At 44.5% G+C, this 24,130-nt stretch overlaps 1 protein-coding gene across 1 annotated transcript in view; it reads right to left on the minus strand.

The window, feature by feature from the left end:
- The window catches only part of PDE7B (phosphodiesterase 7B), a 562,290-nt gene extending 538,455 nt beyond the window's left edge, over nucleotides 1–23,835 (minus strand). Inside the window, exon 1 of the mRNA XM_069725979.1 lies at nucleotides 23,446–23,835. Within this exon, the coding sequence (XP_069582080.1) occupies nucleotides 23,446–23,466 (21 nt within the window). The 5' untranslated portion in view covers nucleotides 23,467–23,835. The remainder of the gene's footprint in view (nucleotides 1–23,445) is intronic.
- Nucleotides 23,836–24,130: the final 295 nt, after the last annotated feature.

Consider the following 24,130-nt stretch of genomic DNA (forward strand, 5'->3'; position numbering starts at 1 on the left):
GGGAACACCTTGGAGTGGAACACACCATCTCTCTACACCCCATACCCAATTTGTAGGCCTAATGCAGCGTAGTTTCCAACAACTACTAAACGAGAGCATGATGATCGAAGCATTGGCGAGGAAACCTGGGGAACACCTTGGAGTGGAACACACCATCTCTCTACAGTGGAACACACCATCTCTCTACACCCCATACCCAATTTGTAGGCCTAATGCAGCGTAGTTTCCAACAACTACTAAACGAGAGCCGGAAGATCGAAGCAATGGAGAGGAAACCTGGGGAACACCTTGGAGTGGAACACACCATCTCTCTACACCCCATACCCAATTTGTAGGCCCAATGCAGCGTAGTTTCCAACAACTACTAAACGAGAGCCGGAAGATCGAAGCTCAGGAAAGGCAACCTGGGGAACACCTTGGAGTGTAACAAACCCTCTCTCTACACCACGGAAGGGCTGATTCTTAGGAAGGAAGGCTGTCGGAAAGAAGCAGGGCGCGTCCGAGGGTGATTATATTCTTATTAGGTATATACTCACCCTCGGACGCGCCCTGCTTCTTTATTTGTAATGAATGTTTATTTGCAATGTGGTTTTGACTTACTCTATTTTTTTGGTAAATAATGATTTTATTATTTTCATTGTTTTGCATCTTCTTGGCAATAATATAAAGAAGACGCGACAGGACAACACTCGGTGGATGCCATATCTGTGTTTAAAATTGAAAAAACCTTTCAGTTATTGTAGCTGGTGGCCATTTTTAGTACTGTACCAGATTTTTGTTGTATGTGTTTGTTTTTAATGTTAAAATGTCTGCATTTGATATCTCTCCAGTATTTTCTTTTTTATAAGCAAAATACTTATTTTTATATTTTCTGATGTTGGTTCCAGGGGTACACGGGCAGCAGTGGTGTGGTCAGTGGAGGCCTAGTGGAAGGAGTGACCGCAGACAGGCATCGAAGGCCTAAAATAATAACACATGGCTGTAGGCAATTTTAAATTGGTTCCAGGGGTACACGGGCAGCAGTGGTGTGGTCAGTGGAGGCCTAGTGGAAGGAGTGACCACAGACAGGCATCGAAGGCCTAACTGTTGTGAATCCTGTGGCTGAATTCACTCCTGTGGTCACAAGTGGTACTGCAGCTTCTGAGCTTCCTCCCTCAGGTGTTCTGGTGAGCTCGTTAACTGCTTCATTACTTAACTCCGCCTGATGCTGCTATCCTTGCTCCTTGTCAATGTTTCAGTGTTGGATCTGAGCTTCTCCTGATTGTTCCTGTGACCTGCTGCTCTGTATGGCTAAGTGCATTTTGCTTTTTTGTTGCTTTTTTTCTGTCCAGCTTGTCTTTTGTTTTGCTGGAAGCTCTGAGACGCAAAGGGTGTACCGCCGTGCCGTTAGTTCGGCACGGTGGGTTTTTTTTTTTGGCCCCCTTTGCGTGGTTTTGCTTTAGGGTTTTTTGTAGACTGCAAAGTTCGCTTTACTGTCCTCGCTCTGTCCTAGAATATCGGGCCCCACTTTGCTGAATCTATTTCATCCCTACGTTTTGTCTTTTCATCTTACTCACAGTCATTATATGTGGGGGGCTGCCTTTTCCTTTGGGGAATTTCTCTGGGGCAAGTCAGGCCTATTTTTCTATCTTCAGGCTAGCTAGTTTCTTAGGCTGTGCCGAGTTGCCTAGGTAGTTGTTAGGCGCAATCCACAGCCGCTTTTAGTTGTGTTTAGGATAGGATCAGGTGTGCAGTCTACAGAGTTTCCACGTCTCAGAGCTCGTTCTTGTATTTTTGGGTATTTGTCAGATCACTGTGTGCGCTCTGATCGCTAAGCACACTGTGTTTCTGGATTGCCGTCATAACACCTGTCATTAGCAAACATAACAGTACAAGGAGCCTAACTAATGATTCTCAATAGAGGGAAAGAAAAAGTTCTGACATCATTTTATTTTTTTCTGCTCTGTGTTCACTTTTTTTTTTTCCCCTAGACATTTGGGTGATTCTGGACACAGGTGTGGACATGGATATTCAGGGTCTGTGCTCTTCAATGGATAATCTCGTTATAAATGTACAAAAAATTCAAGATACTATTGATCAGAAATCTATGTTAGAACCAAGAATTCCTATTCCTGATTTGTTTTTTGGAGATAGAACTAAGTTTCTAAGTTTCAAAAATAATTGTAAGCTATTTCTGGCCTTGAAACCTCATTCTTCTGGTAATCCTATTCAACAGGTTTTGATTATTATTTCTTTTTTGCGCGGCGACCCTCAAGACTGGGCATTTTCTCTTGCGCCAGGAGACCCTGCATTGAGTAGTGTTGATGCGTTTTTCCTGGCGCTCGGATTGCTGTACGATGAGCCTAATTCAGTGGATCAGGCTGAGAAAAATTTGCTGGCTTTGTGCCAGGGTCAGGATGATATAGAAGTATATTGTCAGAAATTTAGGAAATGGTCAGTACTCACTCAGTGGAATGAATCTGCGCTGGCAGCTTTGTTCAGAAAGGGTCTCTCTGAGGCTCTTAAGGATGTCATGGTGGGATTTCCTATGCCTGCTGGTTTGAATGAGTCTTTGTCTTTGGCCATTCAGATCGGTCGACGCTTGCGCGAGCGTAAATCTGTGCACCATTTGGCGGTACTGCCTGAGGTTAAACCTGAGCCTATGCAGTGCGATAGGACTATGACTAGAGTTGAACGGCAGGAATACAGACATCTGAATGGTCTGTGTTTCTACTGTGGTGATTCCACTCATGCTATTTCTGATTGTCCTATGCGCACTAAGCGGTCCGCTAGGTCTGCCGTCATTGGTACTGTACAGTCCAAATTCCTTCTGTCCATTACCTTGATATGCTCTTTGTCGTCGTTTTCTGTCATGGCGTTTGTGGATTCGGGCGCTGCCCTGAATCTGATGGATTTGGATTATGCTAAACGTTGTGGGTTTTTCTTGGAGCCTTTGCGGTGTCCTATTCCATTGAGAGGAATTGATGCTACACCTTTGGCCAAGAATAAACCTCAATACTGGGCCCAGCTGACCATGTGCATGGCTCCTGCACATCAGGAAGTTATTCGCTTTCTGGTGTTGCATAATCTGCATGATGTGGTCGTGTTGGGGTTGCCATGGCTACAAACCCATAATCCAGTATTGGATTGGAATTCCATGTCGGTATCCAGCTGGGGTTGTCAGGGGGTACATGGTGATGTTCCATTTTTGTCGATTTCGTCATCCACCCCTTCTGAGGTCCCAGAGTTCTTGTCTGATTATCAGGATGTATTTGAAGAGCCCAAGTCCGATGCTCTACCTCCGCATAGGGATTGTGATTGTGCTATCAATTTGATTCCTGGTAGTAAATTCCCTAAAGGTCGATTATTTAATTTATCCGTGCCTGAACACGCCGCTATGCGCAGTTATGTGAAGGAATCCCTGGAGAAGGGACATATTCGCCCATCGTCATCACCACTGGGAGCAGGGTTCTTCTTTGTAGCCAAGAAGGATGGTTCGCTGAGACCGTGTATTGATTACCGCCTTCTTAATAAGATCACTGTTAAATTTCAGTATCCCTTGCCATTGTTATCTGACTTGTTTGCTCGGATTAAGGGGGCTAGTTGGTTCACTAAGATAGATCTTCGTGGTGCGTATAATCTGGTGAGAATCAGGCAAGGAGATGAATGGAAAACTGCATTCAATACGCCCGAGGGTCATTTTGAGTATCTAGTGATGCCGTTCGGACTTGCCAATGCTCCATCTGTGTTTCAGTCTTTTATGCATGACATCTTCCGTGAGTATCTGGATAAATTCCTGATTGTTTACTTGGATGACATTTTGATCTTCTCAGATGATTGGGAGTCTCATGTGAAGCAGGTCAGAATGGTTTTTCAGGTCCTGCGTGCTAACTCTTTGTTTGTGAAGGGATCAAAGTGTCTCTTCGGTGTGCAGAAAGTTTCATTTTTGGGGTTCATCTTTACCCCTTCTACTATCGAGATGGATCCAGTTAAGGTCCAAGCCATCCAGGATTGGATTCAGCCGACATCTCTGAAAAGTCTGCAAAAGTTCCTGGGCTTTGCTAATTTTTATCGTCGCTTCATCTGTAATTTTTCTAGCATTGCCAAACCATTGACCGATTTGACCAAGAAGGGTGCTGATTTGGTTAATTGGTCTTCTGCTGCTGTGGAAGCTTTTCAGGAGTTGAAGCGTCGTTTTTGTTCTGCCCCTGTGTTGTGTCAGCCAGATGTTTCTCTTCCGTTCCAGGTCGAGGTTGATGCTTCTGAGATTGGAGCAGGGGCGGTTTTGTCACAGAGAGGTTCTGATTGCTCAGTGATGAAACCATGTGCTTTCTTTTCCAGGAAGTTTTCGCCCGCTGAGCGTAATTATGATGTGGGCAATCGAGAGTTGCTGGCCATGAAGTGGGCATTCGAGGAGTGGCGTCATTGGCTTGAAGGAGCTAAGCATCGCGTGGTGGTATTGACTGATCATAAGAACTTGACTTATCTCGAGTCTGCCAAGCGCTTGAATCCTAGACAGGCCCGTTGGTCGTTATTTTTTGCCCGCTTCGACTTTGTGATTTCGTACCTTCCGGGCTCTAAAAATGTGAAGGCGGATGCTCTGTCTAGGAGTTTTGTGCCCGACTCTCCGGGTTTATCTGAGCCAGCGGGTATCCTCAAGGAAGGAATCATTGTGTCTGCCATCTCCCCTGATTTGCGGCGGGTGCTGCAAAAATTTCAGGCGAATAAACCTGATCGTTGTCCAGCAGAGAAACTGTTCGTCCCTGATAGGTGGACTAATAAACTTATCTCTGAACTTCATTGTTCGGTGTTGGCTGGTCATCCTGGAATCTTTGGTACCAGAGAGTTAGTGGCTAGATCCTTCTGGTGGCCATCTCTGTCACGGGATGTACGTACTTTTGTGCAGTCCTGTGGGATTTGTGCTAGGGCTAAGCCCTGCTGTTCTCGTGCCAGTGGGTTGCTTTTGCCCTTGCCGGTCCCAAAGAGGCCTTGGACACATATTTCGATGGATTTCATTTCTGACCTTCCCGTTTCTCAAAAGATGTCAGTCATTTGGGTGGTCTGTGATCGCTTTTCTAAAATGGTCCATCTGGTGCCCTTGGCTAAATTGCCTTCCTCCTCTGATTTGGTACCTTTGTTCTTTCAGCATGTGGTTCGGTTGCATGGCATTCCTGAGAATATTGTTTCTGACAGAGGTTCCCAGTTTGTTTCAAGGTTTTGGCGAGCCTTTTGTGGTAGGATGGGCATTGACCTATCCTTTTCCTCGGCTTTCCATCCTCAGACTAATGGCCAGACCGAACGAACCAATCAGACCTTGGAAACATATCTGAGATGTTTTGTTTCTGCAGACCAGGATGATTGGGTGTCCTTTTTGCCGTTGGCTGAGTTCGCCCTTAATAATCGGGCCAGCTCGGCTACCTTGGTTTCTCCATTTTTTTGCAATTCTGGGTTCCATCCTCGTTTCTCTTCAGGACAGGTTGAGTCTTCGGACTGTCCTGGTGTGGATTCTGTGGTGGATAGGTTGCAGCAGATCTGGACTCAGGTAGTGGACAATTTGATCTTGTCCCAGGAGAAAGCTCAACTTTTCGCTAATCGCAGATGCCGTGTGGGTCCCCGACTTCGTGTTGGGGATCTGGTTTGGTTATCTTCTCGTCATATTCCTATGAAGGTTTCCTCTCCTAAATTTAAACCTCGTTTTATTGGTCCATATAGGATTTCTGAGGTTCTCAATCCTGTGTCTTTTCGTTTGACCCTCCCAGACTCCTTTTCCATACATAATGTATTCCATAGGTCGTTGTTGCTGAGATACGTGGCACCTATGGTTCCATCTGTTGAGCCTCCTGCCCCGGTTTTGGTGGAGGGGGAATTGGAGTATATTGTGGAGAAGATTTTGGATTCTCGTGTTTCTAGACGGAAACTCCAGTATCTGGTTAAATGGAAGGGTTATGCTCAGGAAGATAATTCCTGGGTTTTTGCCTCTGATGTTCATGCTTCCGATCTTGTTCGTGCCTTTCATGCGGCTCATCCTGGTCGGCCTGGGGGCTCTGGTGAGGGTTCGGTGACCCCTCCTCAAGGGGGGGGGTACTGTTGTGAATTCTGTGGCTGAATTCACTCCTGTGGTCACAAGTGGTACTGCAGCTTCTGAGCTTCCTCCCTCAGGTGTTCTGGTGAGCTCGTTAACTGCTTCATTACTTAACTCCGCCTGATGCTGCTATCCTTGCTCCTTGTCAATGTTTCAGTGTTGGATCTGAGCTTCTCCTGATTGTTCCTGTGACCTGCTGCTCTGTATGGCTAAGTGCTTTTTGCTTTTTTGTTGCTTTTTTTCTGTCCAGCTTGTCTTTTGTTTTGCTGGAAGCTCTGAGACGCAAAGGGTGTACCGCCGTGCCGTTAGTTCGGCACGGTGGGTTTTTTTTTTTGGCCCCCTTTGCGTGGTTTTGCTTTAGGGTTTTTTGTAGACTGCAAAGTTCGCTTTACTGTCCTCGCTCTGTCCTAGAATATCGGGCCCCACTTTGCTGAATCTATTTCATCCCTACGTTTTGTCTTTTCATCTTACTCACAGTCATTATATGTGGGGGGCTGCCTTTTCCTTTGGGGAATTTCTCTGGGGCAAGTCAGGCCTATTTTTCTATCTTCAGGCTAGCTAGTTTCTTAGGCTGTGCCGAGTTGCCTAGGTAGTTGTTAGGCGCAATCCACAGCCGCTTTTAGTTGTGTTTAGGATAGGATCAGGTGTGCAGTCTACAGAGTTTCCACGTCTCAGAGCTCGTTCTTGTATTTTTGGGTATTTGTCAGATCACTGTGTGCGCTCTGATCGCTAAGCACACTGTGTTTCTGGATTGCCTTCATAACACCTGTCATTAGCAAACATAACACCTAACATAACAAAAATGTCAATACAATGGTATTGTCAGTGGCAGGCATTGAAGGATGTCAGCGCATAGACTAAACATTGGTGGAGCTGTGAGATAATTTTGCAAGTGGTAGAGCACTGTTTGAGCTGGGGTGGGGGGAAACTGTCTTGTGGCCGGCGGTACAGGCCCAGGGCCCCTCATATTACAACGGTGTGTCTGACGTTGGGTGCGCACCACCACCGCCAGAGACACTTTATTGTACTAGGAGGGACCCAGTGGCAGTGCCGTCGACCAAAAGCGGGCTCACCCACCTCTTCAGACAAACTGCACTCTCACGGGTGCTGTCGCCAAGTGTCGATACCACGGCCCCGTGTGGGGAGTTTGGCCATTTAGTGAGGTGTAAACATGTCGTATGCTGGACAATCAGGTGCAGAAAATTACGAGATTGGAAAAGGCATTCAGAATAGTCCACAGGCAAGACCTTTTCATAGGAAAGCTAGGTGTCAGCCGGGCAAGGTGGGGCAAAAGATTTCGAAATCCAGTTGTAGTTCATTTTAATGAAGGTTAGATCATCTACATTTTGGGTAGCCAGACGAGTCCTTTTTTCTGTTAGTATTGAACCTGCAGCACTGAATACTCTTTCTGATAGGACACTAGCTGCCGGGCAAGCAAGCTCCTGCAATGCATATTCTGCCAATTCTGGCCAGGTGTCTAATTTTGATGCCCAGTAATCAAATGGGAATGACGGTTGAGGGAGAACATCGATAAGGGATGAAAAATAGTTTGTAACCATACTGGACAAATATTGTCTCCTGTCACTTTGAATTGATGCTGCAGTACCTGTCCTGTCTGCGGTCATAGCAAAATCACTCCACAACCTGGTCAGAAAACCCCTCTGGCCAACGCCACTTCTGATTTCTGCCCCTCTAACTCCTCTGGTCTGCTGGCCCCTGCAGCTCGTGTGAGAACGATCACGGGCGCTGTGTGCAGGGAATGCCAGAAGCAAACGGTCAACAAGAGTTGATTGTTTGGTTGCTAATATTAGTTCCAAGTTCTCATGTGGCATTATATTTTGCAATTTGCCTTTATAGCGAGGATCAAGGAGGCAGGCCAACCAGTAATCGTCATCATTCATCATTTTAGTTATGCGTATGTCCCTTTTGAGGATACGTAAGGCATAATCCGCCATGTGGGCCAAAGTTCCAGTTCTCAAATCTGCGGTTGTGCTTGGTTGAGGGGCAGTTTCAGGCAAATCCACGTCACTTGTGTCCCTCAAAAAAACAGAACCCGGCCTTGCCGCGCCACCAATTTCCAGTGGCCCCGGAAAAGCTTCCTCATTAAAAATATAATCATCCCCATCATCCTCCTCGTCCTCCTCCTCCTCTTCGCCCGCTACCTCGTCCTGTACACTGCCCTGGCCAGACAATGGCTGACTGTCATCAAGGCTTTCCTCTTCCTTAGCTGCAGACGCCTGATCCTTTATGTGCGTCAAACTTTGCATCAGCAGACGCATTAGAGGGCTGCTCATGCTTATTATGGCGTTGTCTGCACTAACCAGCCGTGTGCATTCCTCAAAACACTGAAGGACTTGACACATGTCTTGAATCTTCGACCACTGCACACCTGACAACTCCATTTCTGCCATCCTACTGCCTGCCCGTGTATGTGTATCCTCCCACAAAAACATAACAGCCCGCCTCTGTTCACACAGTCTCTGAAGCATGTGCAGTGTTGAGTTCCACCTTGTTGCAACGTCTATGATTAGGCGATGCTGGGGAAGGTTCAAAGAACGCTGATAGGTCTGCATACGGCTGGAGTGTACGGGCGAACGGCGGATATGTGAGCAAAGTCCACGCACTTTGAGGAGCAGGTCGGATAACCCCGGATAACTTTTCAGGAAGCACTGCACCACCAGGTTTAAGGTGTGAGCCAGGCAAGGAATGTGTTTCAGTTGGGAAAGGGAGATGGCAGCCATGAAATTCCTTCCGTTATCACTCACTACCTTGCCTGCCTCAAGATCTACAGTGCCCAGCCACGACTTCGTTTCTTTCTGCAAGAACTCGGACAGAACTTCCGCGGTGTGTCTGTTGTCGCCCAAACACTTCATAGCCAATACAGCCTGCTGACGTTTGCCAGTAGCTGCCCCATAATGGGAGACCTGGTGTGCAACAGTGGCAGCTGCGGATGGAGTGGTTGTGCGACTGCGGTCTGTGGACGAGCTCTCGCTTCTGCAGGAGGTCGAAGAGGAGGAGGAGGGGGTGCGAACGGCTACAGCCAATTGTTTCCTAGACCGTGGGCTAGGCAGAACTGTCCCAAACTTGCTGTCCCCTGTGGACCCTGCATCCACCACATTTACCCAGTGTGCCGTGATGGACACGTAACGTCCCTGGCCATGCCTACTGGTCCATGCATCTGTTGTCAGGTGCACCTTTGTGCTCACAGATTGCCTGAGTGCATGGACGATGTGCTCTTTAACATGCTGGTGGAGGGCTGGGATGGCTTTTCTGGAAAAAAAGTGTCGACTGGGTAGCTCGTAGCGTGGTACAGCGTAGTCCATCAGGGCTTTGAAAGCTTCGCTTTCAACTAACGAGATTAGTCTAGCTATGTGTGCGTTCAAACCCTGTGTACGCGGATGCGAGGCTAAGTACTTCCTTTTTCTAACCATAGTCTCATGTAGGGTGAGCTGGACTGGAGAGCTGGAGATCGTGGAACTAGCGGGGGTGCCGGTGGACATGGCAGACTGAGAGACGGTGGGAGATGGTATTGTTGCCACCGGTGCCCTAGATGCAGTGTTTCCTACTACGAAACTGGTGATTCCCTGACCCTGACTGCTTTGGCCTGGCAAAGAAACCTGCACAGATACTGCAGGTGGTGCGGAAAATGGTGGCCCTACACTGCCGGAAGGGATGTTGCGTTGCTGACTAGCTTCATTGGCCGAGGGTGCTACAACCTTAAGGGACGTTTGGTAGTTAGTCCAGGCTTGCAAATGCATGGTGGTTAAATGTCTATGCATGCAACTTGTATTGAGACTTTTCAGATTCTGTCCTCTGCTTAAGGTAGTTGAACATTTTTGACAGATGACTTTGCGCTGATCAATTGGATGTTGTTTAAAAAAATGCCAGACTGCACTCTTTCTAGCATCGGATACCTTTTCAGGCATTGCAGACTGAGCATTAACCGGATGGCCACGCTGTCCTCCAACAGGTTTTGGCTTTGCCACGCGTTTTGGGCAAGATACGGGCCCGGCAGATGGAACCTGTTGCGATGTTGATGCCTGCTGCGGCCCCTCCTCCTCCGCTTCAGAACTGCTGCCGCCTGCACCCTGTTCCCCCAATGGCTGCCAATCGGGGTCAAGAACTGGGTCATCTATTACCTCTTCTTGTAGCTCGTGTGCAACTTCGTCTGTGTCACCGTGTCGGTCGGTGGTATAGCGTTCGTGATGGGGCAACATAGTCTCATCAGGGTCTGATTCTTGATCAGCACCCTGCGAGGGCAATGCTGTGGTCTGAGGCAAAGGACCAGCATAGTAGTCTGGCTGTGGCTGTGCATCAGTGCACTCCATGTCAGATTCAACTTGTAATGGGCATGGACTGTTAACTGCTTCACTTTCTAAGCCAGGGACGGTATGTGTAAAGAGCTCCATGGAGTAACCCGTTGTGTCGCCTGCTGCATTCTTCTCTGTTGTTGTTTTTGCTGAAGAGGACAAGGAAGCGACTTGTCCCTGACCGTGAACATCCACTAACGACGCGCTGCTTTGACATTTACCAGTTTCACGAGAGGAGGCAAAAGAGCTAGAGGCTGAGTCAGCAAGATAAGCCAAAACTTGCTTTTGCTGCTCCGGCTTTAAAAGCGGTTTTCCTACTCCCAGAAAAGGGAGCGTTCGAGGCCTTGTGTAGCCAGATGACGAACCTGGCTCCACAGCTCCAGACTTAGGTGCAATATTTTTTTTCCCACGACCAGCTGATGCTCCACCACTACCACTACCCTCATTACCAGCTGACAATGAACGCCCCCGGCCACGACCTCTTCCACCATACTTCCTCATTGTTTTAAAAACGTAAACAAACTAACGGTATTTGTTGCTGTCACACAAATTACACGGTGAGCTATAACTTCAGTATGATTTAGCTACCCCTTTACAGGTGAGTGAGACCACAACGAAAATCAGGCACAATGTTACACACTCTGTTGTTGGTGGCAACAAATGAGAGAGATGCCACACACGCAGGACTGTCACTGAAGCACAAATGTAAATATTAATCTCCCACTGATTTGATTTTTTTTTTTTTTTAAGGGAGACTTTAGGAAAAAAAAATAATAGAATAAAATGATTTTTTCAGGGAGAATTTAGAAAACAAATAAAACAAAAAAAGGCTTTCTATGGCCCACTGAGTGAGAGATGACACAGGAGTCAGGAGTGGCACACAAGCCCAGAGGCCAATATTTATCTCCCACTGATTGATGTAGTGATTTTTTCAGGTAGATTTTGGAACCCAAATCAAGCTAAAAAAAATAATAGGCTTTCTATGGCCCACAATTGGAGAGAGAGAGAGAGATGGCACACCCAGGAGTCAAGACTGGCACACAAGCAGAAAGGGCAATATTAATCTCCCACTGATTTGTTTTTTTTTTTTTTTTTCAGGGAGACTTTAGGAAAAAAAAAAATAGAATAAAATGATTTTTTCAGGAAGAATTTAGAAACCAAATAAAATAAAATGATTTTTTCAGGGAGAATTTAGAAAACAAATAAAACAAAAAAAGGCTTTCTATGGCCCACTGAGTGAGAGATGACGCACACAGGAGTCAGGAGTGGCACACAAGCCCAGAGGCCAATATTTATCTCCCACTGATTGATGTAGTGATTTTTTCAGGTAGATTTTGGAACCCAAATCAAGCTAATAAAATAATAGGCTTTCTATGGCCCACAATTGGAGAGAGAGAGAGAGATGGCACACCCAGGAGTCAAGACTGGCACACAAGCAGAAAGGGCAATATTAATCTCCCACTGATTTGTTTTTTTTTTTGTTTTTTTTTCAGGGAGACTTTAGGAAAAAAAAAAATAGAATAAAATGATTTTTTCAGGAAGAATTTAGAAACCAAAGAAAATAAAATGATTTTTTCAGGGAGAATTTAGAAAACAAATAAAACAAAAAAAGGCTTTCTATGGCCCACTGAGTGAGAGATGACGCACACAGGAGTCAGGAGTGGCACACAAGCCCAGAGGCCAATATTTATCTCCCACTGATTGATGTAGTGAGTTTTTCAGGTAGATTTTGGAACCCAAATCAAGCTAAAAAAAATAATAGGCTTTCTATGGCCCACAATTGGAGAGAGAGAGAGAGATGGCACACCCAGGAGTCAAGACTGGCACACAAGCAGAAAGGGCAATATTAATCTCCCACTGATTTGTTTTGTTTTGTTTTGTTTTTCAGGGAGACTTTAGGAAAAAAAAAAATAGAATAAAATGATTTTTTCAGGAAGAATTTAGAAACCAAAGAAAATAAAATGATTTTTTCAGGGAGAATTTAGAAAACAAATAAAACAAAAAAAGGCTTTCTATGGCCCACTGAGTGAGAGATGACACACACAGGAGTCAGGAGTGGCACACAAGCCCAGAGGCCAATATTTATCTCCCACTGATTGATGTAGTGATTTTTTCAGGTAGATTTTGGAACCCAAATCAAGCTAAAAAAAATAATAGGCTTTCTATGGCCCACAATTGGAGAGAGAGAGAGAGATGGCACACCCAGGAGTCAAGACTGGCACACAAGCAGAAAGGGCAATATTAATCTCCCACTGATTTGTTTTTTTTTTTTTTTTTTTCAGGGAGACTTTAGGAAAAAAAAAATAGAATAAAATGATTTTTTCAGGGAGAATTTAGAAAACAAATAAAACAAAAAAAGGCTTTCTATGGCCCACTGAGTGAGAGATGACGCACACAGGAGTCAGGGGTGGCACACAAGCCCAGATGCTAATATTTATCTCCAAATTTTTTTTTTTCCAGGGAAAATTTATAAACCCAATAAAAAAAATAATAAATAGGCTTTCTATGGCCCACTATCTGAGAGACAGAGAGAGATGGCACGCTTAGGACTGGCACACAAGCCCAAAGGCCAATATTAATCTCCCTTTTTTTTTAAGGGAGAATTTATAAAACCAAAAAATAAAAAATAAATAGGCTTTCTATGGCCCACTATTTGTGAGAGAGATGGCACGCTCAGGACTGGCACACAAGCCCAGAGGCCAATATTAATCTCCCACTTTTTTTTTTTTTTTCCAGGGAAAATTTATAAACCCAATAAAAAAAAATAAAAAATAAATAGGCTTTCTATGGCCCACTATCTGAGAGAGAGAGATGGCACGCTCAGGACTGGCACACAAGCCCAAAGGCCAATATTAATCTCCCACTGATTGATTTATTGATTTTTTCAGGTAGAATTTAGAACCCAAATAAAGCAAAAAAAAAAAAAAAATGGGCTTTCTATGGCCCACTGAGTGAGTGATGATGCACACAGGAGTCAGGAGTGGCACACAAGCCCTGAGGCCAATATTTTTCTCCCACTGATTGATGTAGTGATTTTTTCAGGTAGATTTTAGAACCCAAATCAAGCAAAAAAATAAATAGGCTTTCTATGGCCCACTGAGTGAGAGATGACACAGACAGGGATGGCACTCTAGCAGAAATGTCAATCTTAATCTCCCACAAAAAAAAAAAAAAAACAGGGAGTGTCCTTCAATTCCTATCTCCCTGCAGTAATCTCAGCCAGGTATGGCAGGCAGCAATAAGGAGTGGACTGATGCACAAATTAAATAAAAAGTGTGTACAAACCAAAAAGATAGCTGTGCAGAAAGGAAGGAACAAGAGGATTTGTGCTTTGAAAAAAGCAGTTGGTTTGCACAGCGGCGTACACACAGCAATGCAGCTATCAGGGAGCCTTCTAGGGCAGCCCAATGAGCTACAGCGCTGAGGGGGAAAAAAAAATGTAGCTTCCACTGTCCCTGCACACCGAAGGCGGTGTTGGGCAGTGGAAATCGCTACAGCACAAGCGGTTTGGTGGTTAATGGACCCTGCCTAACGCTATCCCTGCTTCTGACGAAGCGGCAGCAACCTCTCCCTAAGCTCAGATCAGCAGCAGTAACATGGCGGTCGGCGGGAACTCCCCTTTATAGCCCCTGTGACGCCGCAGACAGCAAGCCAATCACTGCAATGCCCTTCTCTAAGATGGTGGGGACCAGGACCTATGTCATCACGCTGCCCACACTCTGCGTTTACCTTCATTGGCTGAGAAATGGCGCTTTTCGCGTCATTGAAACGCGACTTTGGCGCGAAAGTCGCGTACCGCATGGCCGACCCCGCACAGGGGTCGGATCGGGTTTCATGAAACCCGACTTTGCCAAAAGTCGGCGACTTTTGAAAATGAACGACCCGTTTCGCTCAACCCTACTGACAAAGCGAGGTCGTGGAGGAAGGGGGATTAGGCTTGCTGTTCGAGGTGTATGTGGGGTAGATGTTAATGTTTCTGAAAGCACTAGTGACCCACTAACGTGATGTCCTATCCAAAGACAACTGACAACTTCTGTTACTGGATGTTGTCGTTTTTAGTATGCTGCATTGTTCTTGCGTAATTGCAGTCTCTGATATCTTTAGTGGGGCTTATATGCCTGCTGTTGCTGCTGCTGGAGATGTTAACAATAATTTGTGGAAATCTGAACAGTCCTGCTTGCGTGTCCATCTGCTGTGTTGGGTGTAGTGCAAGACCTATTGGTCCATATTATACTATTTCTACTGTGGTTAATTTGATGCCCCTTTGATAGGGCCTGAAACTAATTTTTGTAAATGTGCAGATTCCACGTTGGGCCTCCTTCATGTTTGTTGTCTGTAGCAGTAGGCCTCCGATACCTACAGTCCTCCACTGTCTTTGAGTCAACTACGCGTGTTACTTTCCTTACATTTTTCTGACAATAGTAATATACAAAACTGATATGTGTGCCACCTGAGTGTGGCTGAGCATCACTTTCAATTTTTGGGAGGGTTTTATCACTTATATAACGCCAATAATTCAACATTCGCTTTACAGACATTACTGGCACTATCATCATTGGGATTCACAATCTAAATTTACTATCTGTACGTCTTTGTAATATGGGTAGAAAAATAATTACTGGGAGTAAACCCTTGCAAACAACGGTAGAACATACAAACTCTTTGCAGATGCTGTCCTTGGTGGGGTTGTAACACAGGACTACAGCGCTGCAAGACTGCTAATGTTTTTGCATGGATAGCTGAACGTGGTTGGAAGGCTATCACTGCCATGCAAACTGTGTGCCTCACTGCTGTGTTGGGGAAAACCACTGCCAAGATTGTCTTCCAGCATGTTTTGATACTGCAGCATGGGTGCATCCCTTTCCAGGGGGGAAGCAACAGGCAAATTTTACTTTTATATTGTGGATAGAACACACTGGCAAACCAGTAGTCAGCACTTTTTGGAATCATAACTATACGGGTAACAATCATGTTGCAGATAGTGCTGCAAGAAGGCGCTCGTGTGTCAGTCTCTTTCATGAGGTACAACTTCACAGTGTGTTGGTGGTGGTATAACACTCAAGCTTTCTTCCCTGATCCCCTCTAGATCTAGACAACCACAGACAACAAAGAGGGAATCATTATTGTCTTCATCTCCTAACTGCTGCGCGTGCATCACCTCTTCCTTCTTGACCTTTTTATGTTCCTTCTCCATTTGTCTGTGAAACGACAGACCTGAACGTATAGATATTGTTAATCCTAAAGGTATCCTCCTCTGCTTCCTCTTCTTCCCCTAGAACCAACACCACCACCTGCTCACCCACACTATTTATAGTGTGCTCCAGCATGTAGATGACAGTAATAGGGATGCTGATGATGGCATCATCACCGCTGACCATCTAAGTAAGTAGCCATTAAGAAAACGTACAGAAGGGTGCAGAGGTCCATCATCTGTATCCAGTACACAAGTGTGAATTGCACGTATATGTACGTACTGCTCTGTGCCAGGCTATGAAAAATGTCATCCTGCACCAGGTCTCGGCGCTGCTGCCAGAGTCACTGCAACATGTGCAGAGTTTAATTCCACCGTGTGTTCATATCGCATATGAACTGGTTAACCGGTAGTCCGAAAGATCTTGTTTCCAACTGAAGTGGAATGGTGGAGGTCAGCATGACAGTGGTTTCTGCTGCAGCGCATCCAGGCTGGGACAGTGGCAGAGGAATTGCTGTACCATCAGGTTAAGGATGCGAACCATGCAAGACACATGTGCAAGGTTTGCCCAGTGTAGGTTCGCCACCAGGTTTGCACCATTATCAGAGATGGCCTTCCCTGGCTCCAGGTTGAGTGTCGACAGTCATTGTTCAAACTCAGCATGGATAGCTGTCCACAACTCTTGATCTGTATGACTGCGATCTCCAAGGCATATTATTGTAAACACTTCCTGATTACAGTGAGCTCTGGCTGTGCAGTACGGAGGGGGGGGGGGGGGGCAATTCATCTCTGTAATGTAACTTGTGTTTAATTAAGGCAGAGGTTGAAGGTGCAGGTGGAGGCCCTAGAGGAGGTGGAGGAGGCAGTTGCACTGCAGAAACTGTTACATACAGAGGTTTGTTCCGCAATCCCTGGGGATTCCAAGACTTGGTGCATTCACCATCCCCTGGTGTGTACTAGTTTAGTTCCCCAACCCAAACTGTTTAGTAGTTTAGTTCTCCAATCCCTGTTGTCTATTAGTTTGGTTCTCAATGTTCTGGTGTTAATTTGTTTTGTTCTAAAAGGCCATGAGTCATACAGAAACAAGCACTGTGATCCTAATAGCCAATAGCTCTCAGCTGACCCCTATCATCCAGCCAATGACACTATAATTAGTTCTCAGAAAAGTAATAGTGAGCGTACGGCTTATCTACGTCCAGATTACAACACATGGAATATACGTGTATCCCAATGTATGATCACTGCTAACTCCACGATAACCCTACACTCCTCGCTGCCAAAAACAATTCTGTTTTTAACCCAATAAATAAATGCAGGCCAATTGGACGCCATTTTTCTTTTGAGGTTCACACCATCAGGGTGTTCCATCCCCTCTCCCTCAGTGTAGCAGTCATATACCGGCAACCAGGCTCACCCACCCACTTCCTTGACCACTTTTATGCATTGCGGCCACACTTCATGTCATCAGGATGGACAACCCTTATCCTGGGAGACTTCAACAGCTCCATCTCCCCAACTGCATCCCAGCTTCTATCTCTAGCCAATTCTTGTGGCCTCTCACAACTTTCAAACTCTGAGACACGCAAAGATGGTCTTTGTCCAACTCAGTTCAATCTCCTACCTAGATGACTCACCTCTTACCCTTTGTCCCCCATAAAATTAGGAGTATAACCACAACTTAGACATTTTTAGTTGCTCCCTAAAAACACATCTGTTTAGGGCTGCCTATCACATTCCCTAATCAAAGTTGAACCATCATTGAAAATAAGCACCTGTAGTTGGTGTCACCCTCACCTCATTGTAGATTGTAAGCTATAAAGAGCAGGGTCATCATTATTTTTGCTTGAATTGTTTGATTATGTTAAACTTGGTAACTTTTGACTGTTTGATATGAACTGCTGGCTCGTAAAGCTATGCGTAATGTGTTTTTGATAAATAAATAAAGGTTATTGTCATTAGTAGATTGAAGATGGTGAAATTCAAGCTGTTAATGCTGCCATGTGTAGGAGTAAAGGATATTTTACGTGAGCACAACTGCACAAACAAGCGTTTGCTGCTGTGCCATCACAGGGTGGAGTAGGGTGAACACGACAATCTGGTGAACTGTGAGAGAGGTGCAGGCGGGGATGTTACGGTAGATTGAGAAACATGGGGTGTGCTTGGTATGTAAGATCAGTCAAAAACAGCAGGCATGTCCCATTCCGTGTCAGCTGACAGGCTCTCAATCACCCCAACTGCCAACTGTAGGGGGTAAACAAGTGAAGGTTCTTCGGCCTGTGTGACAACACTTGCCACGGTGAGGGAGGAGGAAGTCTCTTGGAGAGCTGTGATGCGGGGAAAAAAGGTTAATTGGGGTGCCACCACTGAAGACTGTACTGTGTATGATGTTAAAGTGGAGGAAGAGGAGTTCAGGCCACTTGATGCAGCGCTTGCCATCTACTGGAGCACATGTTCTCTCTGGCTCTCATCTACAAAGTGTCCCATTGTACAGCTGCCAAAGAAAGGGAGCAGAGTTACCCGTCCAGTAACAGAAGTTGTAAAAATGCTGTGCAAATTCTGACTGCAGCAAAACAAACAGCCTTCTCATCCCTCATATCATACCTGTCTCACAACACTAAACAGCTATTCAGTACTTTCCATTCTTTCCTGCATCCACCAGTTCCCTTCCCTCTCCTCTCATCTCAACTGTATACTTTGCTTTACCATCTGTGAACTTGACACAATAATGTCCCACCTCATTCCAAACTTTACCACAGTCTTCATCACAAGCATAACCCACCTCTTCAACCTGTAAGCAACAACTGGTGTCTTCCATCCTGATTGAAACATACCTTGATCACACCCATCCTCAAAAAGCCCACCCTTGACCCATCCTCTGTGTCTACCTATCTCCCAATATAACATTTCCTCTATGCCAGCAAACTACTGGAACAACATGTCCATTTTGAACTGTCGTCCCACCTCTCCTCTTGCTCCCTCTTTGACCACGTACAATCTGACTTCAGACCGCACTATTTGACTGAAATTGCCCTGACTAAAGTCACCAACGACCTATTAACTGCCAAATGAAAGTGACGCAAGTTTGTCCTCCTCCTTCTTTTGGACCTGGCATCTGTCTTTGACACAGTGGACCATTCCCTCTTACTACAGACTTTCTGATCTGCTGACATTACAGACTTGGCCCTTTGTTGCACCTCCTCCTACGTAATAGGCAGGACATTCAGTGTCTCCCACTTACACACCACCTCCTCATCTCGCCCCCTATGTGTCGGTGTCCACCAAGGTTCATGTGTAGGACCGGGAACTATGCTTAAAGGGTGCACTCGCGCGCTCCCTCCATCATAAAGGGACCACCCGCATCAACCTAAAGTATTCCCAACCTATAGCTGGAAGCTTGCTATTTGTCAGGTTCCACAGGTCTGCCTGTCTGCTTGTCTACCCTGTAACCATCTGCTCTTACTTGTCTGTGCCCATCTGCTTGTACCTGTCTGCTCTGTTCTGTCCATCAGGCAGTCCCGATCACCCCTGCCAGTGCCCATCTGTCTAACACCTGGTCCAGCCAGCTGCTGCCAATGCTTTTCTGTTCCTCAGCGAGGTCCCATCTGCACCGGTGGTTTCAGAGTCTCTACAGTGCCTGCCTGCATTTTTTATCCCTGTTATCAGCTGCCACATTCTGTAGGTCAGCCATGGAGTAGCACCTGGTGCCACCTTTTTGTACCTCCTTGGGTCGCAGTTTTCGCCTGCTGCCACTTTTCCGAATAGGGATTTGGTAGGCCATCTAGTTCCACCCCTTCCAGGCTTTCAGAGAGATACAGAACAGTGATTCCACCACCTTGTCCGTTACAGTCTCCATCTGCTAGGTTGACTGTTGTGGAAGAGGTGTCAGTCCCCGCTATACTAATTCTACTCTATTCCAATTGATGACACTTTGTTGGCGTCTGCCACTAATTTTTGTAAATATGTAGACTCCTGATTTGAGTCTCCTTCATGTGTGTTGCCTGTAGTAGTAGGCCTCCGAGACAGTTAGGCCTCCACCTCCTTGTACTCAACTACCCATGTTACTATCCTTAAATTTTTCTGACAATGGTAGTCTACAAAACTGATATTTGTGCCTCCTGAGTGTGGCTCAGCATGAAAGCAGGTAGAGGTGTTGTATGTGATATCACGGCTCCCAGCAATGGACCCTACATCGATCCCTCAACCCACTCATATTACTGTGATGTTCAATTGAAAGCTGTAAATGCTGACCCAGACCCCGATACCTCTTGCCTGGCTGATTGCTGCAGTGCCATGCTAAAATCTGTACTGTGGGTGAATTGAGACCCCTTTCCTGGTGTCTGTCCCTCCTTTGATGTGTTTTGGCAGCGTTTGGGGCCGTTATAAGGTGTTGTGCATGCGTTTGTTTTTGCCTCCCTTTGACCTGAATGGCGTTCGGTAATATTCGGTGAATATTCGACGAATTAATCTGTGGATATTGCAAATTTGGAGAACGTAATCCGAACCGAGCATTTAAATATTCGCTCACCTCTTGTCGAGAGCATGTTTAAGTGTAGCTCTCCAAATGTATGAAAGGGATATGGTAACACAAGTGGAGTACTCCCAATAATATTGCAAGACAAAGAAAAAAGGAGTAAACCAAAAAACAACAAAGATCAGTATACACTAAATACATTTTGTTAATACAAAATATGCAGACATGTTAAAACAGAAAACACATAGCAAAATATAATAAATACATAAGGAGGAGGTAGGCAAGGAGAGGGTAAAGGTTGGAGTAAGACCTAGGGAAGCAGAACCGCATAGTCACTGTGGCGTGTGTAGATGTAGCACCAGAGATCAGAAATAGTTAATTGTAAAGTACATAATGTGCGTCGGCAGTGTGAGCCATCATTAAAAATCATACCTGCTTACCCATAGTAGGTCTGGACCGCTACCACCCTCCTTGCAGCCCCTGACGCACGTTTCGCGTACCTGCTTTTTCGAAGGGGTAGATGGAATGTCCTGCCTCAAGGGTTTAAATATGTGGCAATAAAAAACGTGCCAATGATTGCAGTGCATGGGCCCCAGACTTCACTCACATAAGCTCACTTCCTCCACCGTAGCTGCTGCATTATTAACGTTTGATATCGGAGTGCCCTTTTTAGGTAATCCACCTATGTGTTTATATGGTTTATCTGCTGGTAAACTGTTTGTATCACACCTTAAAAACATTCTTATAGCTTACTTGGCTTATTAGGAAATTTACCTTAGTATTTATGAGTAAGGAATTTAAATTGTGAGCCCCGTTGCTCGAGGGGATGACGTAAACTTTGGCAACTACTGTATACGGAATATGTTCGTGCTATATAAACAATGAGAAATAAAGGACAATTATGATGCATTTTTATCTTTTGTCTCTCCGCAATGTTTTCAAAAACTGGAAGCTTGGGAGCACTCCTCTTGTTTGGATGGTTGAATTTTGTGTTACTCTGTAATGTCTGATACTGTTTGTGTTTCTATTTTTTGAATTGTAAAGTGCTGCTGAATATGTTGGCACTATAGAAATAGTGATTAGTGCCATTATTTATTAGAGCACATCCTATCCCTTGGTTTCTTTAGGATATGCTCGTCTTTATATCTGCTGTTGAATGGCAAAGAACGGGAGGCACATTGGGTAAACTATATTTCAGCTTTCCCAGTACCACATCGGGGTGGCATGAAATGGTGCCCTCTACTTTAGCATCTGTCATAAAGGATTTGCCCGGAGTCCCCCATCCTTTTTGAATGTATGAACAAATATCTATTTTCAATTACGTTTACAAAAAAATTCAACGAATCAAACTATTAGGTAAACTTGCAAGAAAACACAATGTCACATTCTCAGGAAGATCAGCTACAGGGATTTTAATAGGCAACAGGTATACTTTAAGCATAAAGAACTGGAAAAATGGTGCTTTATGCTAGAATTTAGTGCCAGTCTAATGAGATGTGGAATCAGCGACTATAGGTGATCCAAAGTCTAATATTAAAGAGCTTATTATTGCGCCGACAGCGAGAAAGAGCCAAGGAGATGCTGGAGTCTCAGTCATGTGTAAGCAACACATAAAGTCCCTGTTTTTCTACCAAGCACTGCAGAATAGCAATTGTCCATTCACAGCACATACCACATCCTCTGCATTTTTCCCTGATAATATATGTACAGTCCTATAACTCCAAGGCTGCTTGGAAAAAAAAACTGCAGCACATTGCAAAGTAACACCTATCACAACACCAACCATTCTTAGAAACACTAATGAATAAATGAATGTAAATGTGAAGTGCAATGTAATAGGTATTTTGAGTCCAGCCTATTGCCATTGTCGAGCAAACTGTGATTTAACCCTTTTTACCCCACCAGAGATGCAAATCATCTGCTTAAAGTACAGTATAGCACTTGTTATTCCAAGGTCGGCCACTACCTCTTTTTCTATATCATTTATTATTGGAAATGTTCTGCAAATGGTGACATGTTTTATGTACTATTGGTATTCCTCTGTAGGAGTAGAGAAAACATTAGCTGCTCCAATGCAGCAGTTTAAGTTGAAAATCATTCAAGTTTGCCTTGTATATATATATATATATATATATATATATATATATATATATATTTATATATATATATATACACACACACCATATCCAGTTGTCAATACCTGTTATACTCATTCACTAATGCTATGCAGTGCCTTGTACATTCACACACTGCAGCAATCTCCCACCAAGCTCTGCATTGCATGAGGGGGTTGAGTTTTGTATTGCTGCCTAGGCCACAAAGGATTCATTCTTATTTTTACTATTAGATTTGACTTAGCAGTAGTTCCTTTCGACGTCTGAAAACCAAATCTGTGGAAGAAAAGGATTAAGGAATAATATTTTGACTTATTTTTCAACTAAACCAAATGAAACCTCTAAACGTCAATGCAGCAAATAATCCTAGATATGTTGAAATAGATTATTTAAGTGGATATAGATATGGTTCATTTGTCATCTTTAGTCTTTTTTAATATTGCAACAAGTAACATTGTGAATTTGCGAGATCTGTAGAAGCAGCGTCTCGATTCACACTCATTACTCTTATGTACCCCGATATGTGTGTATGGACATATAGGATATAAATGACTTGTAACTTTTATTGGAACAGATTAAAACCTGATTAAGGTACAGCTTGGGCCTCCATTAATCATCCACAATCTGCCAGCGTGTTATCTGGCAATAACTTGTCTAGTACATGTTTACTGTCATATTCAGACGTGACCACTCAAAGCATTGTAAAAATAGAGCTGTTATCTGTATAAAATGGGCTGACTGGCAAATCAAGCTATTCTGGGCAAGAGAATAATCAATTTTCTATTAACCATGCACATAACTGTTTGCTTATTAGGTACATAGTTGGTAGCATAACACACATGCATATATACCATAACTAATGGTTAAACATTTTAATATATATATATATATATGTATACGTATGTATGTACTCATGTATATATATATATGCATATGTATATGTGTGTCTATATATATATATCTACATATATATTTATATATATTCATACATATATAAACATATATGTTTATATATGTATGTATATATTTCTACTTTTTTATGGTTTTTTTTTTTACAAACTACATTAGTAAACAACACATCTCTCATTAAGGCAAATCAGACCTGCCATAGAGGCAACATGAAGGGCGCAGATACCACAGACCTGTTACCATGGAAATGTAATTGTATCATTGAATCACAAGACCAATGTAAAATAATAACAATACTAATGACGTCCAGCTTCATCACTTGCTGCGCAAAGTTTGATCCCTTAGTGTCGCTAGGATCACATCATGCAAATGTAATAAATGCTACCTACCTCAACCATTAAACAAGACATTTAACCATAGTTGCAGCTCAGTGACCTCCGATCGCCTTGAAACGTGTGATCGATGCTGCTTGTACATATAGACTTGTGCTGCAGAGTCCAGCAGCAGCATCCAGGATTAGCTTTTGGGAATGATTCAATCTAGTGGAGGAAGTGAGCGGGTTAATAAAGAGGAGATGAGGGTCCCAGCTTGTGGTGGATGTGGGGGTTCTACTTTAGTTTGAGGCTGCTGCAGTGTGAGTAACTATAGGACTGTGTATTGGTGAAGGCTCTACAGCTGGGAGGTGCTGGAGTCAGTCGCCACTGGCAGGCTGCAGCAGACCAATAAGCTTGAGCACTGTCAGCTCCCAGCACTGAGCTCCCCTTTCTGTGCTTGTTTCCTCATTTCCAAAGTGACGTCAAACAGCTTGGAGTTTTTTCCTCTTCTCCCTTGCTGCATGCACAATTCATTTCACAGACTGCCTATGAGAGGAATGCGCTCTCACACTTAGGCATAGCTAGAGGTGTTCTGCACATACCTTACCAGCACAGGCATTGTCTGCTGCCTGCTTCACAGACTCCCAAGAGCCAGCCATTTTATGGTCTACCTCCTTTCTGATCACCAGAATGAAATTCTTTTATTCCGTGATTTTTTGTTTGTGCACCCAGTAAGCCTTTTAAACAAATTGTAAACCTT

The sequence above is a fragment of the Ranitomeya imitator genome, chromosome 5, assembly GCF_032444005.1.
Source record: "Ranitomeya imitator isolate aRanImi1 chromosome 5, aRanImi1.pri, whole genome shotgun sequence".
Taxonomy (NCBI): Eukaryota; Metazoa; Chordata; class Amphibia; order Anura; family Dendrobatidae; genus Ranitomeya; species Ranitomeya imitator.